General features: G+C 38.3%; 1 protein-coding gene across 1 annotated transcript in view; it reads left to right on the top strand.

The window, feature by feature from the left end:
* The first annotated feature begins 368 nt into the window (after window positions 1-368).
* Window positions 369-18,566, top strand: part of LOC124742299 (cytoplasmic dynein 2 heavy chain 1-like) — a 37,227-nt gene continuing 19,029 nt past the window's right edge. Inside the window, exons 1-3 of the mRNA XM_047248801.1 lie at window positions 369-387; window positions 675-825; window positions 978-1,083. Of these exons, the coding sequence (XP_047104757.1) occupies window positions 369-387; window positions 675-825; window positions 978-1,083 (276 nt within the window). The remainder of the gene's footprint in view (window positions 388-674; window positions 826-977; window positions 1,084-18,566) is intronic.

Here is an 18,566-nt window from a genome sequence, read left to right as displayed (position 1 = left end):
AAATGGTATGAAGATGGTGACATTCTGACCGAAGATGGCAACCACTGTAATAAATTTTTACTGTGATCAAGACTGTTTTTAATCAATTTTTAAAGTATTTTGGCCCGACTGCTGTTTTTCACCATGAGTAATGGTATCAAAAACTCTTTGTCATCTAACCTTCTTCATAATATATAAATGTTCTCTCAAACCTTTTTGAGGCAAAATTAATTTATTATGAAGTTGCTTAGCTGACAATCACTAAATAAAAACAGTAAACCAGTTAGAAGTAGCTTTATGTACATAGTAGTATTTTTCTTCATACACTTTTTGCACTGAATCAAAAACTAGTGTTTCAGAAAACGTTTTTTTGTAGTCCCTGATCTGAGATGACTGCTTTACCAAAAGGTAGTAGTAACATATTATTGAGCTGATCAGTAAGGGGCAAAAATCACCATATTGATTTATGTGAACAATTAATTTCGCTCTGCTGTCTGATAATTTAGAAGTTAGAACAGAATTTCTCTAAAGATTGTCATAAATTATATAATGTGACTTCTGTCAACAGAATGTAATCTACCTTGAGTCATCTTGCAAATTTGTTTTAGCTTCTAAGCTATAACACTTGACCATAACAAACACTGTACCACATCCATAGCATTATTATGTCTTAATAATCATTATCTTCAATGAAGGGTTCTTCATAATAACTGGCCCAGAAGATTGCATATATCTAAAGAGATTTTTTACCATTTGTGCCATTATATATGTGTGGAAACCATTGAAGCTTAGAGAAAGTGATTTTTTTGTACTTAAAAAGTTTGTAGATATCCTGCATTACATTTTGTAAATTGTGCAGATGCTGATGGACTTTATGTGAAAGGAAATCTTAATTAAGCTTTGTTTATTAATTGTAATTATATCAATTTAGAGATAAAATTTAATTTGACATAACGTATTCTGCATATGTTTGTTTGAATACAAAACATTTTTTTCAGCACTATATTACAACATTGCTTTCAAAAACTAAGAGCTACTGATGTGGCTACCATTCACTGCAGTGCTCATATTACTCCTGCACATGTTTTGCAGAAACTTTCACAGGTATGAATGCTGATTTATTATGTAAGCAGTATCATGTAGAGAAACAAAAGTGGAAGTTGTTGTTTGTAAATTTGGAATTTCACATGTCTTTTTGTGCTTGCTTTTTCTATTTTTCTCCAAGTTAATCAAATAGCCTTTATGACACTACCTCCTGATTTACAAATTTCTGAATGAGTTTTAGTCCATACAGTATTGTTTTTGTAAACACTGCAAGTGGGTATTAACAGAAATGAATGTTTCAATTGCTCCTGAATGGTAGTTACAAGTATGGTAATGGAAAGTCTGTGGTGGAATATAAATAACTAAAGGAGTAAAAGAAACATATCACCACATAGTAGAGGTGCTGAGTGATTAATTGGCTCATAAATAAGCCTGAAAACTTTGCTAATCGTTTGGATTATTGTGATGGTACAAAATCAGGAGTAATAACTACATCAGAGGGACTGGTACAAGTAACATCAAAACAGTGTATGATTGAGAATGATTTGATGTGATATATTAATCTTTATATATTGATGTAGAATGAGATTTTAAAAAATATATGTTGTTAACTTTGTGAAAAGATGGTACTTGTTATGGTATTGTATATGTTTCAGGGGCTCTTAGGCCTTTGAGGGACAATTGCTTGCTGTAGATCCACATTCAGCAGGCTGTTAAAGAACTATCTGAGAGTGTTGCTTTGTCATGGTCCATTTCATTTACCAGAATTTGAAATTGTGAAAAATAAGTAATGCAAATTTGAGCACACTGTAGATAGTTTCTGAGCAACTTCAGGTGAACAATGTTGTTAATAAAGGAATGTTCACCTTTATGGTGTGTTATTTCTCAAAATTAGAGAAATAAGTGTATACTGCTGGAATAGAGTACATTCCGAACAGCAAAAGGATTCTGTATGTACTCAATCTGCCGAAATATGGAGTTCAGTCTTTGGTAGAGGTTAAGTGTAGAGGTCAGGTTCAGTTGCAATATTAATATTGGCAAGTAAATTAAAATGAAAGCCAATATTCACTAAAAGACAGAAGACAATTACTCACATAATATCCCTCTTCAGAATTAATTATCAAGTTGGTTCTTAATAGTTGACCAGGAGAATGTAGCCAGTCAAATGTATGTACTAGTTAGCTTTCGATAAAGACATCATCCAGAAAAAGGGAAATGTCACTGAAAATCCTAGTGCAGGGTATAGACCAGGTAAATGAACAGATAAGGAAGTAACACTTAGCTAAGGTTCAAGTTTCAAAATACACATACTGAAGATCTATTAGGTGGTTGACAATTTAAAATGAAGGGCTAACCTCAGAGCAAATAAATAGGAAAGAAATGCCTAAGGATTGAATTAATTCCCAAGGAAAGAAACAGGAATGTAATAACAATGGGAAAATTCAAAGATGAGAAAAATAATAAAAGATTGCATTAATTTGTTGTAATTTTTATGACCAGCATTTTTGCACTCATGCATACAAATGTGAGAGCATGCACACACACACACACACACACACACACACACACACACACACTGAATAATAAATTAGATAAGGCAAACTTCGTTTTAAAGGGAGAGATTCAGTGAAAATTCAAAGCGCAATGGGAATGTATGCTATGGGACCAAAACAAAGAACAAAATTAAAGGAATTGAAACCCATTATTCAAAACTGTCAGTCTCATAATCATTTTAAAGCTTTGTCAGAGCATTCTTCATAATATTGGGAATCATCTGATTCATTTGTGTACTATAGAGTTATTTCTGATGATAGTGTTTGCTTTCAAATGACATGATGCTTGATATCAGTGAGCCAGGTATGAGCATTGTACTTGCTATGTGTAAATAAGTATGTTTTTCTTTCATGCTCTGCAGTCACTGTACTTAATGCAAATTAGTAACTGTGGTGGCATTACTTTAATGTTTTTGTAATGTTTCTGCTAAACTGATATCATCAGTTTTGGTGTGTAGTTTAGCTTTATCTCAAGTCTTTAAACTACTGAAAATTACGCCATACATATGACAATGAAATGTTTTTGTGTCATGTTTTCATCATGATTTCTACTCAGTTTTGTGGGCAGTAGACATACAGTACTGCTTATATCTTTAACATAATGTTTCATATGGCTTGTTCAGAGGACATGAATGTGTGCCTTAGAATGAGAAAGTATTGGCATAAAGTGTCAAAGCTCAGTATCTTGCCATAGTGTAACTTAAAATTTTGCCATTCATAGCTGTCACTAATCTCTTGTTATTTATTGTGGTGCCACTCAACATTACAATGGAAACTGAGCAGCTGGCATAATATTGCTGTCAGTCACTGTGTCAAAGCTCGTGGTTTAACGGCTAGTGTTGCTGCCTCTGGATCATTGGGTCCTGGGTTCGATTCCCAGCCAGGTTGGGGATTTTCTCCACCCAGCAGCTGGGTGTTTCTGTTGTCCTCATCATCTCATCATCATTTGGGACATGGCAAGACTGGAAATGGGAAAATTGGAAACTGTACAGGTGCTAATGGCCATGATGTTGAGCACTCCACAAACCAACATCATCATCATCGTCTATCACTATGGTGCCACTACCCAGATGACACTTGTCATGAGGAGCACCCTCTGACAAGACCACACAATATTCTTTTGTGGAACTGGTTCAGGGATAGTCTGAGTCAATTCTGATGTAATCAGTGAAGTGTGCCTATTGTCTCTTCCCACTGCCCCCCCCCCACCCCCCCACCCCCCACCCCCACCTCCCCTCTTTTTTCAAAAATCTCTGATACTGAGTAAACTGGACTTCTGGTGGAATGCTTACTTAAAATAGTGTGCTCTGTTCTGGAAGTATTACATAACAGATTTCACTTTGTTCAGAAGATTGGAGTGAATGCACAATTGTTTTGTGTGTAACTCACCTTTACAAAAGTTGAAATAACTCAGGACATGTGATGCTTGCAAATAAGACTTTTAACATTTTTTCGTACTTATGCAAGAGTTTGGGGTTTCCAACCAAGGAGGAACTACAACTTTGTAGTGTTACCATGAGCTAACAGCAGCAATATTACAGCAGTGCAAGCACTAGTAAGTGTTAACAGGTACATATTCTGTACCACCTGAACTTATGCCTTTTTCACCATTTAACAAACCAAGTGAGAGTGGGACACTTTCTTCTGTTGAGTGTAGTTATATTTGAAGGCTCGCAGATTTTTGACACAGAGACAAAAGGCTGTGTTATTCTCAGGAAATCCTGAACAGTATCATCTAATACAGATAAACTAGAGCTCCTAAAAAATCTGGTGGAAACTGAGTGGCTGATAATATTTTCTTCATTGCAGGAACATTTATCAGTGGTGCAGCCAGGCTAGAATTTTGTCAATGGAAAATGGGCTTCAGTTAGTCTCATGCAGAGTCGGAACTGTCCTAGTGGGATTAAGTAGAAATTGGAATGTTAAATGATGGGCAGAGCTACTATCTAATCAGGATTGTTATGGCGCATCTTTCCCATGACTCAAAAGTGAGGAACCATTATTTGGAGAAATCAGATCCTTCTTTGCTGGAAGTAATGTAAGTACCTCAAGCCTTCCCACACAGCCCAATGTTTGTTGTAGCAGTCAGCTCATCAGCGGTGGTAGTGTGGGATATAACCTGTTCTCTGGCCCAGATGATCCCATAAACACCCACACAAGGGTACGCAGACCATGGCAGTGGCAATGCTGTGACCCAGCTGTAAACATTGCTTCCTTTGCCACTCACACAGAACATGCTCCCATCAATTATGCTACATCCCAAAGGTACAGCAAAAAGGGACATTTGCCAAAGGTGTGTTGCAACAGTTGTGATGGAAATATGCTGCAACCTGTGGAGTTTAGGATAAATCTATGGATAAATATAGAGAAGTGCAGACTTCCTCCTAGTGCGTGCATAGGCAAATACTCAGTGAAGTTGCCCCTTGACACTGGTGCTTATGTGTCCTTGCTAAACCAACCAACTTACTTAAGTTATGGTCACCACTCTTGCAAGCACCTGAGACAAACCTCTGGGCCTATAGGCACCATTGTGTGCCCTTGGTAGGGTTACTTCCAGTTTTACTGACTTATATCCAATCCACATGTTCGCTACATTTTCTTGTGGTAGCTGCCCCCAAAGTGGGTAATGTTTCTGTGATAGACTTTTCCCACATTTTTGGATTTACCGTTCATCAAACAGGACACACAGTGCAGTCCAAGGATCTTTCACTGCATTGAAGATTCTCTACATCTACATCTACAGCTGTTCTCTGAAAACCATCATGAGGTGCATGGCAAAGGGTATGTCCCATTGTACCAGTTATAAGGGTTTTCTGTTCCGTTCATTTACAGAGCACAGGAAGAATCATCGTTTGAATGCCTCTGTGTGTGCAGTAATTATTCTAATCTTATCCTCACAATCACATTTCATATCCCTACAAAGTGTTACACCCATGTATTTATGTGAGTTGGCTAATTTCAACAGTGATTCATTGATATTAGAGCCATATGATAGTATGTTTTTTTGTTTTGTGAAGTACACAATTTTACATTTCTGAACATTTAAAGCAAGTTGCCAATCTTTTCACCACTTTGAAATCTTCTCAAGATCTGATTGAATATTTATGCAGCTTCTTTCAGATAGTACTCCATTATAGATAACTGCATCATTGGCAAAAATTCGGAGGTTACTATTAATATTGTCTGCAAAATCATTAAAATACCATGTGAATGGCAAGGGTCCCAACACACTTACCTGAAGTGACTTCTACATCTGATGATGACTCTCCATCCAAGATAACGTGCTGCATCCTCCCTACCAAAAAGTCCTCAGTCCAGTCACAAATTTCGTTTTATGCCCCATATGATCAATGTTTTGACAATAACCATAGGTTTCATACTGAGTCAAATGATTTTCAGAAATCAAGAAATACTACATCTACCTGAATGCCTTGACCAAAGCTTTAAGCATGTTATGCAAGAAAAGTGTGAGTTGGGTTTCACATGATCGATGTTTTCAGAATCCATTCTGGTTGGCATTCAGGAGGTTATTCTGTTCAACATACTTCATTATGTTTGAACTCAGAATATGTTCTCAGATTATACAACAAATTGATGTCAAGGATATTGGATGGTAGTTTTGTAGATCACTTCCACTACCCCTCTTGTAGACAGGCATGACCTGTGCTTTTTTCCGAGAACTGGGCACAGTTTTTGTTTGAGGGATCTACTATAGAATGTAATTAGGAGAGGGGCTAACTCAGCCACAGATTCAGTATAGAATCTGACAGGGATTCCATCGGCGCAGGAGATTTGTTCAGTTTTAATGATTTCAGCTATTTCCATTACCACTGACACTAATACTTATTTCATTCATCATATCAGTGGGACGAGGATTAAATTGGAGAAATACTTTTGGGTTTTCCTTTGTAAAGTACCATTTGAAAACAGAGTTAAGCATTTGAGCTTTTGTTTTGCTACCCGCAGTTTCAGCTTCTGTCTCATTTGCTAGGGACTGGATGCTACTAACATCCTTTACATATGTCCTTCTTTGGGTTTTGTGAAACATTATTTGACAATATTCTGCTCTGGTAGTCACCAAAGGATTCAAGCACTGCTATTTCATTCAGTTTCTATCTGTAGCCCTACACTTTGTTTTACACTTACTATACAGTGATCTCTATTTCTTTTACAGTTTGTTTACAGTGACTGTATACCATGGAAGTTCCCTCCCACTATGAACTGTTCTGCTGGGTACATATCTATCCAGTGCATCATCATCTGTTGTTTTAAACTTGAGCCATAGTTCCTCTACCTGTTTCTGCCCTGTACTGAAAGTTTCAACTCCCTGATTGTGATACGACACTATTGATATTTTATGTAGTTACTGAATGTATATATCTTTCTGCTTGCTTTAGTTGTCTTGTCATGATCACTGACACTAGTTTCGATGAAGACATCCTCAAAGATGTCAGGTCTGTTTGTTCATACTAGATCCAATGTATTTCCATTTTGAGTGGGACTCCTAACTATCTGTTCTACGTAGTTTTCAGAGAAGGCATTTATTAATGTTTCACAGGATGAGTTTTCACTCCTACCAGTAACAAAACTATAATTTTCTCTGTGATAGATATGCTCAAATTTTCTCATTTGAATTAGGGAAGACAACTGATTTCAAAGCTCAGATTACTCTTAAGGCAACAGCTGCCTGGAACTTCTTCAAAGCTTGCCTGGTGCCCCTGCTTCCAAAGGATGCCTTAAAAACAGAACTGGACAGACCCAGTCTTGAAAATGTGTTAATGCCTATTCCCTGCAGTTGATGGATCATGCCACTTTTAAACAATATACAAACTCAGTGGCACCTTGATACTTTGTGATGATGTGAAAGTAATAATAAATGCACAAGCTGAATTTGAAATTTATCTCCTACTGGCCTCAGATGAACTCTGTGCAAAATTAGATCACAGCATCTTATTCAGTAAAACTGACCTCACAGAGGCATATATTCAAATTCTTGTGGATGCATCATAGCAATCTTACCTTGTGTTCAATACATCATACACCCTCTGCCATTATTACTGGTTTTTTTAGGAATCTCATCACCCCCTGTCATATTCAAACATTTTATGGATAAGTTACTACAAAGTATTTGAAGTTGTCACATATGCCTTGGTGATTTCTTGGTTACAGATACAGTCCTGAGGACTATCTCCACAACCTTGAGTCCTTGTTGCAGAGGCTGGCAGCAGAAGGACTAAAATAGAATTTCCATAAGTAATTGTTTATGCAACCATCATTGAAATATTTGTGATTCAATGTCTTGGATAATGGTATTGAAAAAAAAAGAAGATTCAATTGTGGTCCCAACCCAAAAGAAAATGATTTCTGACACTGTGCCTAACATCTTCTCTGGTTTTCTTGCAACTTACAGAGCCATCTCGATTGAAGGCTGCAGCGTGGTGGAGAGTGTTTGTACCTCCCTCACCACACCCACTGAAACATATCATGCCTATCACCTGGTACATGTGGGTGCTGAGTCTTCATCTTTCAGGTGGACCACCGAGCCCGGATCCCCAGAGCAATCTCATCCATCATGGTTCCATGGTGTATACTGTGACCTCCGCCCACAGACTTTTTCTGAGCAGTTTTTCCCCAGCCATCCTAGTCAGCGAGTGCAAGTGCCTGTTTCTCTGCCACCGGTGGACCTTCCAGTCATGGGGCTACTCATGTAACTTCCATTGAGCCTTGTCCTGCTCCTACCTTTTGCAGTGATGCCCATGGACATACATCTGCTGCTGGTTTCAGTGGCGGCTCCTTTGGACATGCACTACTGATGTTTATCTGTTCTGCCAGTCGATACTGGGGAGGGGTGTTGTAAAGATGCCACATTGGAAACTGAGTAGCTGGCACGACACTAATATTGTTGGTGTGATGCCACTATCCATATAGCACTTGCGATCAGGAGCACCCTCTGATAAGACAACCCAGACCCTTTCATATAAGCTGACCCAGGGCCAGCTTGAGTCCAGTCCGTTGTAATGCAATCTGTGAAATACACACATATCAGCACATTTGTTTGGTTTATTACGTTCATATGTCGAACTCTGATTGGTTATTGATGAATATCTGATACTTTGTCATGCGATATTTTGTTGGAATGCTTACGTAAAATAGTTTGCACTGCTCTGGGAGTGTTCTGTAACGGTACTTGTCAAGCAAATCGAGGCAATACCCTGTCTATTTTGTGTGTATCCTTAAAATAGTAATGTATTATTTGGTCACTTTTTAGTTTATAGTGAATTCCTAGAATGAATTGCTGTGTGTGTGCTTAGTTTTTGAATAGGAAATTGGGTAATGAAATCAAAAGTAGATGACCTATATATCTTTATATTCATTGGACAGTTTCTCAAATACATTAATAATTATGCACAAGTGTTTGATTATTTTGACAGTACTCTTTTTCTCTCAGAACTTTCTTTCAGTTCATGTGCAAGTTTTGTGTAAATTATTTTTTTAATCATTGTAAACAGCTCTTATAATGTGCCCATGCCTGAGATGCACATTTTTCCACTGTATTTTCCACTATAGAGGTTCTGATGTTTTTGTATTTTATTGAAATATTGAAGAATAGAAAGACCTCTATCAACTGTGAAAGTATTATTTCTCCTATGGTGAGGACTCCTGTTATTACCAAGTGGTTAATTAGTTAGTGCCTTGTGGTGTCTTCTTTACTAATATGTCCAATGTTGTTTTATTTGTTTGCAGTCATTGTATAATAAGAAATATTTATCCTAGACCTTCAGATTTTTTACACTTTCGTTACTTTGTACTGCATGGTGCAATTTCTCCTGCTGGTCATTCCTTTTGTTTGTATATATGCTATTCAGTACCATTCTACATCTACATCTACATGGATACTCTGCAGATCACATTTTAAGTGCATGGTAGAGGGTTCAGTGAACCACCTTGACAATTCTCTATTATTCCAATCTTGCATAGAGCATGGACAGAACGAACACCTGTATCGTTCCGTACGAGCTCTGATTTCCTGTATTTTATCGTGGTGATCATTTCTCCCTATGTAGGTCAGCTCAACAAAATATTTTCGCATTCAGAGGAGAAAGTTGTCACGAAATTGAAGTAGATAGTTCATCTGAGTTAGTATAGGCAGAGGTCATTGTAGGCAACTGTAATAAAATAATAATTGGATCCTTTTACCGACTTCCCAATTCAGATGATACAGTTGCTGAAAGATTCAAAGAAAACTTGAGTTTGATTTTCGAGTAGTTAGTTTATGAGCCCACACGAATAGTAAACGATTGTGAAAACACATTTGACCCCTTAGCAACAAATAATCCTGAGTTAATAATGAGCATCAAAACGGATACAGTGATTAGTGAACACAGGAATGTCATAGCGAGACTGAATATTGTAACACCTAAATCCTCCAAAAATAAATGAAAAATATACCTATTCAAAAAAGCAGATAAAAATCGACTTGATGCCTTTCTGAGACACAATATCCACTCCTTCCAAATTAATAATATAAGTGTAGACCAGGTGTGGCTTGAGTTCAAAGAAATAGTATCAGCAGCAATTGAGAGATTTATACCAAATACGTTAACAAACGACGGAGCTGATCCTCCTTGGTTCACAAAATGGTTCAGAACACTGTTCCAGAAACAACAAAACAAACATGCCAACTTTAAACAGATGCAAAATCCCCAAGATTGGTGATCTTTTACAGAAGCTCGAAATTTAGTGCGGACTTAATTGCGAGATACTTATAAAAGTTTTCAGGATGAGACTTTGTCTTGAAACCTGACAGAAAATCCAAAGAGATTCTGATCGTATGTGAAGTATGTTAGTGGCAAGAAACAATCAGTGCCTTCTCTGAGCCATAGCAATGGAGATACTATCAAAGACAGTGCTGCCAAAGCAGAGTTACTAAACCAAGCCTTCCGAAATGCCTTCACAAAAGAAGACAAAGTAAATATTCCAGATTTCAAATCAAGAACAGCTTCCAACAATAAAAGAAGAGCCCTGCAAAATGTGTAAGAATGCACAGAGAAGTACTGTTAGCCTATGTCACAGAGTATTAGAGAACTGAGGAATGAGGTAGAAGGACTTCTTGTCTATTTGGAAGATTTGGAGAGATCTGAAAACTTAGACATTCTGTGTCTCTTTGAACACTACATTACCACAGGGTTAGAGAAGTTAAATATAAAGGATTACACTCTAGTGTCTTACTCATATAAAACTGTAGCCAATGTTGGGTTGAATGGTGCTTCCACACATAAATGTGGAGTGGCAGGGACATGTTGAGGGGATGAGAGTTGCGCATGTGTGGCAGCAGAGAATGGGCAAAAAAATTCCACACTGCTGAAATGTGTTGCTGTGGGCAACCATGACATTTATTTGCCTATGGTACATTGTATGATATGTTCAAATCTGTGGGGAATACTAAATTTTAACACTGATTTGGATTGATTGTCATGAGAGAAATATTGCTACATGTCTTGACAACTGCACCACAACTTTAATTGTCATAAGTCTGAAGCTAAGAACAGTTGATATAGCTTTGTGAATATGTCAGGTAGAATTTTTGTCAAAATGGCAATTGGCTAATGACAAGGTGATTCTTTCTTAGTGCCTTTGTCCCGCATCACACAGGGTCAGCTGTGTTACTATTGCTGTGTTGCTGTGGCACTGTTAGTTGCAGAGGCTGGCCGGATGCCCTTCCTGCCATCACCCCGCCCCCCCCCCCCCCTCCCCCCTCCCCTGTCTGCATCTAGAGGAAGCTATGGAATAGTATGAACAGTTTCAAATGTTTGCGAGTTGTGTAGCTGAGGTGGAACATGGGGACCAGCCCAGTATTCACATAGCAGGATGTGTAAAACTGCCTAAAAACCACATCCAGGCTTGCCAGCAGACCAGCCATCATTATTAATCCACTGAGCAGTTTCGATCCAGGGCTCGCGTGCCTACCCAAGTCCAGGAAGCAGTGCATTAGCACTCCCGGGAACCCTGGTGGGTATAGGACAAGGTGATTAACAGTACTTGCAATAATTGTCGTTTGTTGTGATTTGGACTGTATAATAAGTAAAAATATAATACGCAAAAAATTAACTCCAAGCACTAACTGAAATCATTATATTTGCTTTACAAGTGCTTCTTCTCCAAAGAATTTTCAAAAACGTGTATAATGTGTGGATGTGGGTATATTTGACTGCAGTTAAGTGTAATCACTGTGTGTAGAAAAGAATTACTGGGGAAAAGACTAATGTAAAAGACTGTTGTAAAAACTGTCAAGAGGTTGTCTATTTTTTGGTGCCAATCGGCATTATGAATGTAACATAACTCAATCAACATTACAGTGAGAGTCCACATTTACAATTGATTGAATGAACAATCAACCATCTTCTGCAAATAACCCAAAGGAATGTTGATCATTTACATCGAAAACCACCAGTAGCTCAACAAGTAACTGTCCCTGTCATTTTAAGGTACTTTCTGATTCACACCTTGAAAATTATATGGATTTATGTGTGGAAATACCTGAGTTTTTGGCAGAGATGCTGAGTCGCAGATGGGCACAGCATTTGCGTGGGTGTATATTTGTATGTTGTCTAATTAGGAAAAAGGCCTTGTTGATCAAAAGCTCACTTTCCAATAGTCTTTTTGTTGTGCCTGTCTGTGACTCAGCATCTCCACTCTGTGGTCAGTAGCAACTATCCTTTTCATAATATTGTTACATTCCATCCTGCATTTTCCTTTGTTTGAGTTTTTGATGGATTTATCTGGCCATGTCCTCGCTAGTTATTAGACTGTACAACATGCTGTGAAAAGCTTAACTTCTCCTAGAGAAACATGTTGCACGTTACAGTCTGCATACTTCATAGGATACAAATTCCTAACCAAGAAAGGCTAGAATGTTCTTGTCACTATTATGCAGTCGATATGTTGGCAAACATACTTTTTTAACCATTAGTTTAAACTTAAGAAATATTATTTCTTTGTTGTTGTCGTTGTGGTCTTCAGTCCATAGACTGGTTTCATGCAGCCCTCCATGCTATCCTGTCTTGTGCAAGCTTCTTCATATCCAAGTACCTACTGCAACCTTCTGAATCTGCTCAGTGTATTCATCTCTTGGTCTCCCTCTATGTCTTTTACCCTCCATGCTGCCCTCCAATACTAAATTTGTGATCCCTTGATGCCTCAGAACGTGTCCTACCAACCGATCCCTTCTGCTAGTCAAGTTGTACCACAAATTCCTCTTCTCCACAATTCTGTTCAGTACCTCCTCATTAATTACGTGATCTATCCATCTAATCTTCAGCATTCTTCTGTAGCACCACATTTCGAAAGCTTCTATTCTCTTCTTGTCTAAACCATTTATCGTCCATGTTTCACTTCCATACATGACTACGCTACATACAAAAATAATTTCAGAAAATACTTCCTGACACTTAAACCTATAGTTGATGTTAACAAAGTTCTCTTCTTCAGAAAAACTTTTCTTGCCATTGCCAGTTTACATTTTATATCCTTTCTACTTCGACCATCATCAGTTATTTTGCTCCCCAAATAGCAAAACTCATCTACTACATCAAGTGTCTCATTTCCTAATCTCATTCGTTCGGCATCACCTGATTTAATTCAACTACATTCCATTATCCTCACCTGTCAACACCTGCTTTCCTTGGGATTGGAATTATTATATTCTTCTTGAAGTCTGAGGGTATTTCACCTGTCTCATACGTCTTGCTCACCAGATGGAAGAGTTTTGTCAGGGCTGGGTGTCCCAAGGCCATCAGAAGTTCTAATGGAATGTTATCTACTCCCGGCGACTTGTTTCAACTAAAGCCATTCAGTGCTCTGTCAATCTCGTCACTCAGTATCATATCTCCCATTTCATCTTCATCTACGTCCTCTTCCATTTCCATAATTTTGCCCTCCAGTACATTGCCCTTGTATAGACCTTGTATACTCCTTCCACCTTTCTGCTTTCCCTTCTTTGCTTAGGACTGGTTTTCCATCAGCTCTTGATATTGTTACAAGTGGTTCTCTTTCTCCAAATGTCTCTCTAATTTTGCTGTAGGCAGTATCTATCTTACCCCTAGTGATATATGCCTCTACATCCTTACATTTGTTTTCTAGCCATCCCTGCTTAGCCTTTGCACAAATTAATTCCATGATATTATACTGACAGTGATATGTGGATAAACACAAAATAGTGTGATCACGTTCACATGGAAGACAGTCAGGTTTGTACTTCTGTCTTGTGACATATGTAAATTAATGAGCTCCATGAGTTCGTCATGTGTCTGGTTTATACTGGGCAAAATATTTTTATTTTTAAACCAGAACAAAATATACACTTTGATAGTTCTTGTATTGTATTGTATTTTTTATTGGTCCTGTTGTCTACATAGCAGCTTATGCATAAGACATTGGACAAGTCAAGTTATAAATATACAGGCTGAAAGTCATTTCAAGGCATACATATTTAAGCTTACAATAATACACTTTACACGTAAGTATTTATATAACACATTTCATAAATTTAAATATTCTTCAATGGAGTAAAAGCAGTGATGCTGTAAATATGACTTTAGAGATTTTCCAAATGTATTGACCTCAGTGATAGCGTTTATATTTTTAGGAAGTTTGTTATAAAGCTTGACTCCCACATGAAAAGTACCTTTTTGGCACAGTGCTATGCTGATTTGAGTCATAAGTGAGTTTGTGTTTTGTCTGGTAAAGTGCTCATGTATATCACAGTTTTTTTGCAGTCTCCGGTCCTTGCCTATTACATTTAATTTAAAGAACAAAAGGGCTTCCATAACGTATACACTTGGTAATGGAGGAATCCCAGATTTCTTAAACAGGGGTTTACAAGAGTCTCTAGGCTTGCACCCAAACAAGATTCTAATGGCCTTTTTTTGTAGTTTAAAAGTGCAATTAGCTGTTTTAGAGTTTCCCCAGAAGGTCACCCCATACCTAAGATGACAATGAAAGTATGCATGATATGCATTCAATACTGTTTTCTCACTACACCATGATTTTAATGAACAAAGAAGGTAACATGTTTTGCTCAGTTCTGCATTGAGATTGGACCTTGCCATTGGTGGGGAGGCTTGGGTGCATCAGCGATACAGATAGCTGTACCGTAGGTCCAACCACAACGGAGGGGTATCTGTTGAGAGGCCAGACAAACGTGTGGTTCCTGAAGAGGGGCAGCAGCCTTTTCAGTAGTTGCAAGGGCAACAGTCTGGATGATTGATTGATCTGGCCTTGTAACAATAACCAAAACGGCCTTGCTGTACTGGTACTGCGAACGGCTGAAAGCAAGGGGAAACTACAGCCGTAATTTTTCCCGAGGGCATGCAGCTTTACTGTATGATTAAATGATGATGGCGTCCTCTTGGGTAAAATATTCTGGAGGTAAAATAGTCCTCCATTTGTATCTCTGGGTGGGGACTACTCAAGAGGATGTCGTTATCAGGAGAAAGAAAACTGGCGTTCTATGGATCGGAGCGTGGAATGTCAGATCACTTAATCGGGCAGGTAGGTCAGAAAATTTAAAAAAGGAAATGGATAGGTTAAAGTTAGATATAGTGGGAATTAGTGAAGTTTGGTGGCAGGAGGAACAAGACTTCTGGTCAGGTGCCTACAAGGTTATAAACACAAAATCAAATAGGGGTAATGCAGGAGTAGGTTAATAATGAATAGGAAAATAGGAATGCGGGTAAGCTACTACAAACAGCATAGTGAACGCATTATTGTGGCCAAGATAGATACGAAGCCCACGCCTACTACAGTACTACAAGTTTATATGCCAACTAGCTCTGCAGATGACGAAGAAATTGAAGAAATGTATGATGAAATAAATGAAATTATTCAGATAGTGAAGGGTGACGAAAATTTAATAGTCATGGGTGACTGGAATTCGGTAGTAGGAAAAGGGAGAGGAGGAAACTTAGTAGGTGATTATGGATTTGGGCTAGGAAATGAAAGAGGAAGCCGCCTGGTAGAATTTTGCACAGAGCATAACTTAATCATAGCTAAAACATGGTTTAAGATTCATGAAAGAAGGTTATATACATGGAAGAACCCTGGATATACTAAAAGGTATCAGATAGATTATATAATGGTAAGACAGAGATTTAGGAACCAGGTTTTAAATTGTAAGACATTTCCAGGGGCAGATGTGGACTCTGACCACAATCTATTGGTTATGACCTGTAGATTAAAACTGAAGAAACTGCAAAAAGGTAGGGAACTTAAGGAGATGGGACTTGGATAAACTGAAAGAACCAGAGGTTGTACAGAGTTTCAGGGAGAGCATATGGGAACAATTGACAGGAATGGGGGAAATAAATACAGTAGAAGAAGAATGGGTAGCTTTGAGGGATGAAGTAGTGAAGGCAGCAGAGGATCAAGTATGTAAAAAGACGAGGGCTAGTAGAAATCCTTGGGTAACAGAAGAAATATTGAATTTAATTGATGAAAGGAGAAAATATAAAAATGCAGTAAATGAAGCAGGCAAAAAGGAATACAAACGTCTCAGAAATGAGATCGACAGGAAGTGCAAAATGGCTAAGCAGGGATGGCTAGAGGACAAATGTAAGGATGTAGAGGCTTATCTCACTACAGGAAAATTAAAGAGACCTTTGGAGATAAGAGAACCACTTGTATGAACATCAAGAGCTCAGATGGAAACCCAGTTCTAAGCAAAGAAGGGAAAGCAGAAGGTGGAAGGAGTATATAGAGGGTCTATACAAGGGCGATGTACTTGAGGACAATATTATGGAAATGGAAGAGGATGTAGATGAAGATGAAATGGGAGATATGATACTGCGGGGAGCACTGAAAGACCTTAGTCGAAACAAGGCCCCCGGAGTAGACAACATTCCATTGGAACTACTGACGGCCTTGGGAGAGCCAGTCCTGACAAACCTCTACCATCTGGTGAGCAAGATGTATGAAACAGGCGAAATACCCTCAGACTTCAAGAAGAATATAATAATTCCAATCCCAAAGAAAGCAGGTGTTGACAGATGTGAAAATTACTGAACAATCAGTTTAATAAGCCACAGCTGCAAAATACTAACACGAATTCTTTACAGACGAATGGAAAAACTAGTAGAAGCCGACCTCGGGGAAGATCAGTGTGGATTCCGTAGAAACACTGGAACATGTGAGGCAATACTGACCTTACGACTTATCTTAGAAGAAAGATTAAGGAAAGGCAAATCTATGTTTCTAGCATTTGTAGACTTAGAGAAAGCTTTTTACAATGTTGACTGGAATACTCTCTTTCAAATTCTAAAGGTGGCAGGGGTAAAATACAGGGAGCAAGAGGCTATTTAAATTTGTACAGAAACTAGATGGCAGTTATAAGAGTTGAGGGACATGAAAGGGAAGCAGTTGTTGGGAAGGGAGTAAGACAGTGTTGTAGCCTCTCCCCGATGTTATTCAATCTGTATATTGAGCAAGCAGTAAGGGAAACGAAAGAAAAATTCGGAGTAGGTATTAAAATCCATAGAGAAGAATTAAAAACTTTTGAGGTTCGACGATGACATTGTAATTCTGTCAGAGACAGCAAAGGGCTTGGAAGGGCAGTTGAATGGAATCGATAGTGTCTTGAAAGGAGGATATAAGATGAACATCAACAAAAGAAAAACGAGGATAATGGAATGTAGTCGAATTAAGTCGGGTGATGCTGAGGGAAGTAGATTAGGAAATGAGACACTTAAAGTAGTAAAGGAGTTTTGCTATTTGGGGAGCAAAATAACTGATGATGGTCTAAGTAGAGAGGATATAAAATGTAGGCTGGCAATGGCAAGAAAAGCGTTTCTGGAGAAGAGAAATTTGTTAACATCGAGTATAGATTTAAGTGTCAGGAAGTCGTTTCTGAAAGTATTTGTATGGAGTGTAGCCATGTATGGAAGTGAAACATGGACGATAAATAGTTTGGACAAGAAGAGAATAGAAGCTTTCGAAATGTGGTGCTACAGAAGAATGCTGAAAATTAGATGGGTGGATCACATAACTAATGAGGAAGTATTGAATAGGATTGGGGAGAAGAGAAGTTTGTGGCACAACTTGGCCAGAAGAAGGGATTGGTTGGTAGGACATGTTCTGAGGCATCAAGGGATCACCAATTTAGTATTGGAGGGCAGCGTGGAGGGTAAAAATCGTAGAGGGAGACCAAGAGATGAATACACTAAGCAGATTCAGAAGGATGTAGATTGCAGTAGGTACTGGTAGATGAAGATGCTTGCACAGGATAGAGTAGCATGGAGAGCTGCATCAAACCAGTCTCAGGACTGAAGACCACAACAACAACAACATTCCATCTGATGTTACTCTGCAGCCAAAGTCCTAAGAATTTGGTTTCAGTACTGTTACCAACTGGTTCATCATTGATAGAGACTGATGGGATAAACATGTCCTTGTTAGGAACATTGTGGAATTTTAGAGCAATGGTTTTCTTACTGTTTATTACGAGCTGATTACTCTGTGCCCAGCTGCTAAATTGTTTCATGACCATGTTTACTGTCTGCTGTAACTGTTCATCATCGTCTCTTTTTAGTAGAATCATGGTGTCATCTGCAAAAATGGTTGTTTTGTGTGCATCAACATTTAAGCTTAGATCATTTATGTACAGAAGAAACAGAAGGGGTCCCAATACTGATCCTTGGACTACACCACATTTAATTTGTTTATAGTCAGGTAAGTGATTAGATACAGTTTTTAGTTCAATATTTGTGTGCTTGACACACACTGCCTGCATACGATTAGTCAGGAAGGAACTGATCCACTTGTTGGACAGACTTCGAATACCCTATCTTTCTAGCTTTGATAGCAGAATATTATGGTCCACCATGTCAAAAGCTTTTGACAAGTCAATAAAGACTCCTATTGTTTCCTGTTTTTTGTCCATCAGGTTTAGGGTGGAATTGATGCACTCATAGATAGCAGTTGTCGTTGACCTCTTATTTC

This window comes from Schistocerca piceifrons, unplaced genomic scaffold (assembly GCF_021461385.2).
Source record: "Schistocerca piceifrons isolate TAMUIC-IGC-003096 unplaced genomic scaffold, iqSchPice1.1 HiC_scaffold_2309, whole genome shotgun sequence".
In the NCBI taxonomy this organism is placed as follows: Eukaryota; Metazoa; Arthropoda; class Insecta; order Orthoptera; family Acrididae; genus Schistocerca; species Schistocerca piceifrons.
The sequence above is the reverse complement of the archived record's forward strand: the minus strand, read 5'-3'. Positions and strand labels throughout refer to the sequence as shown.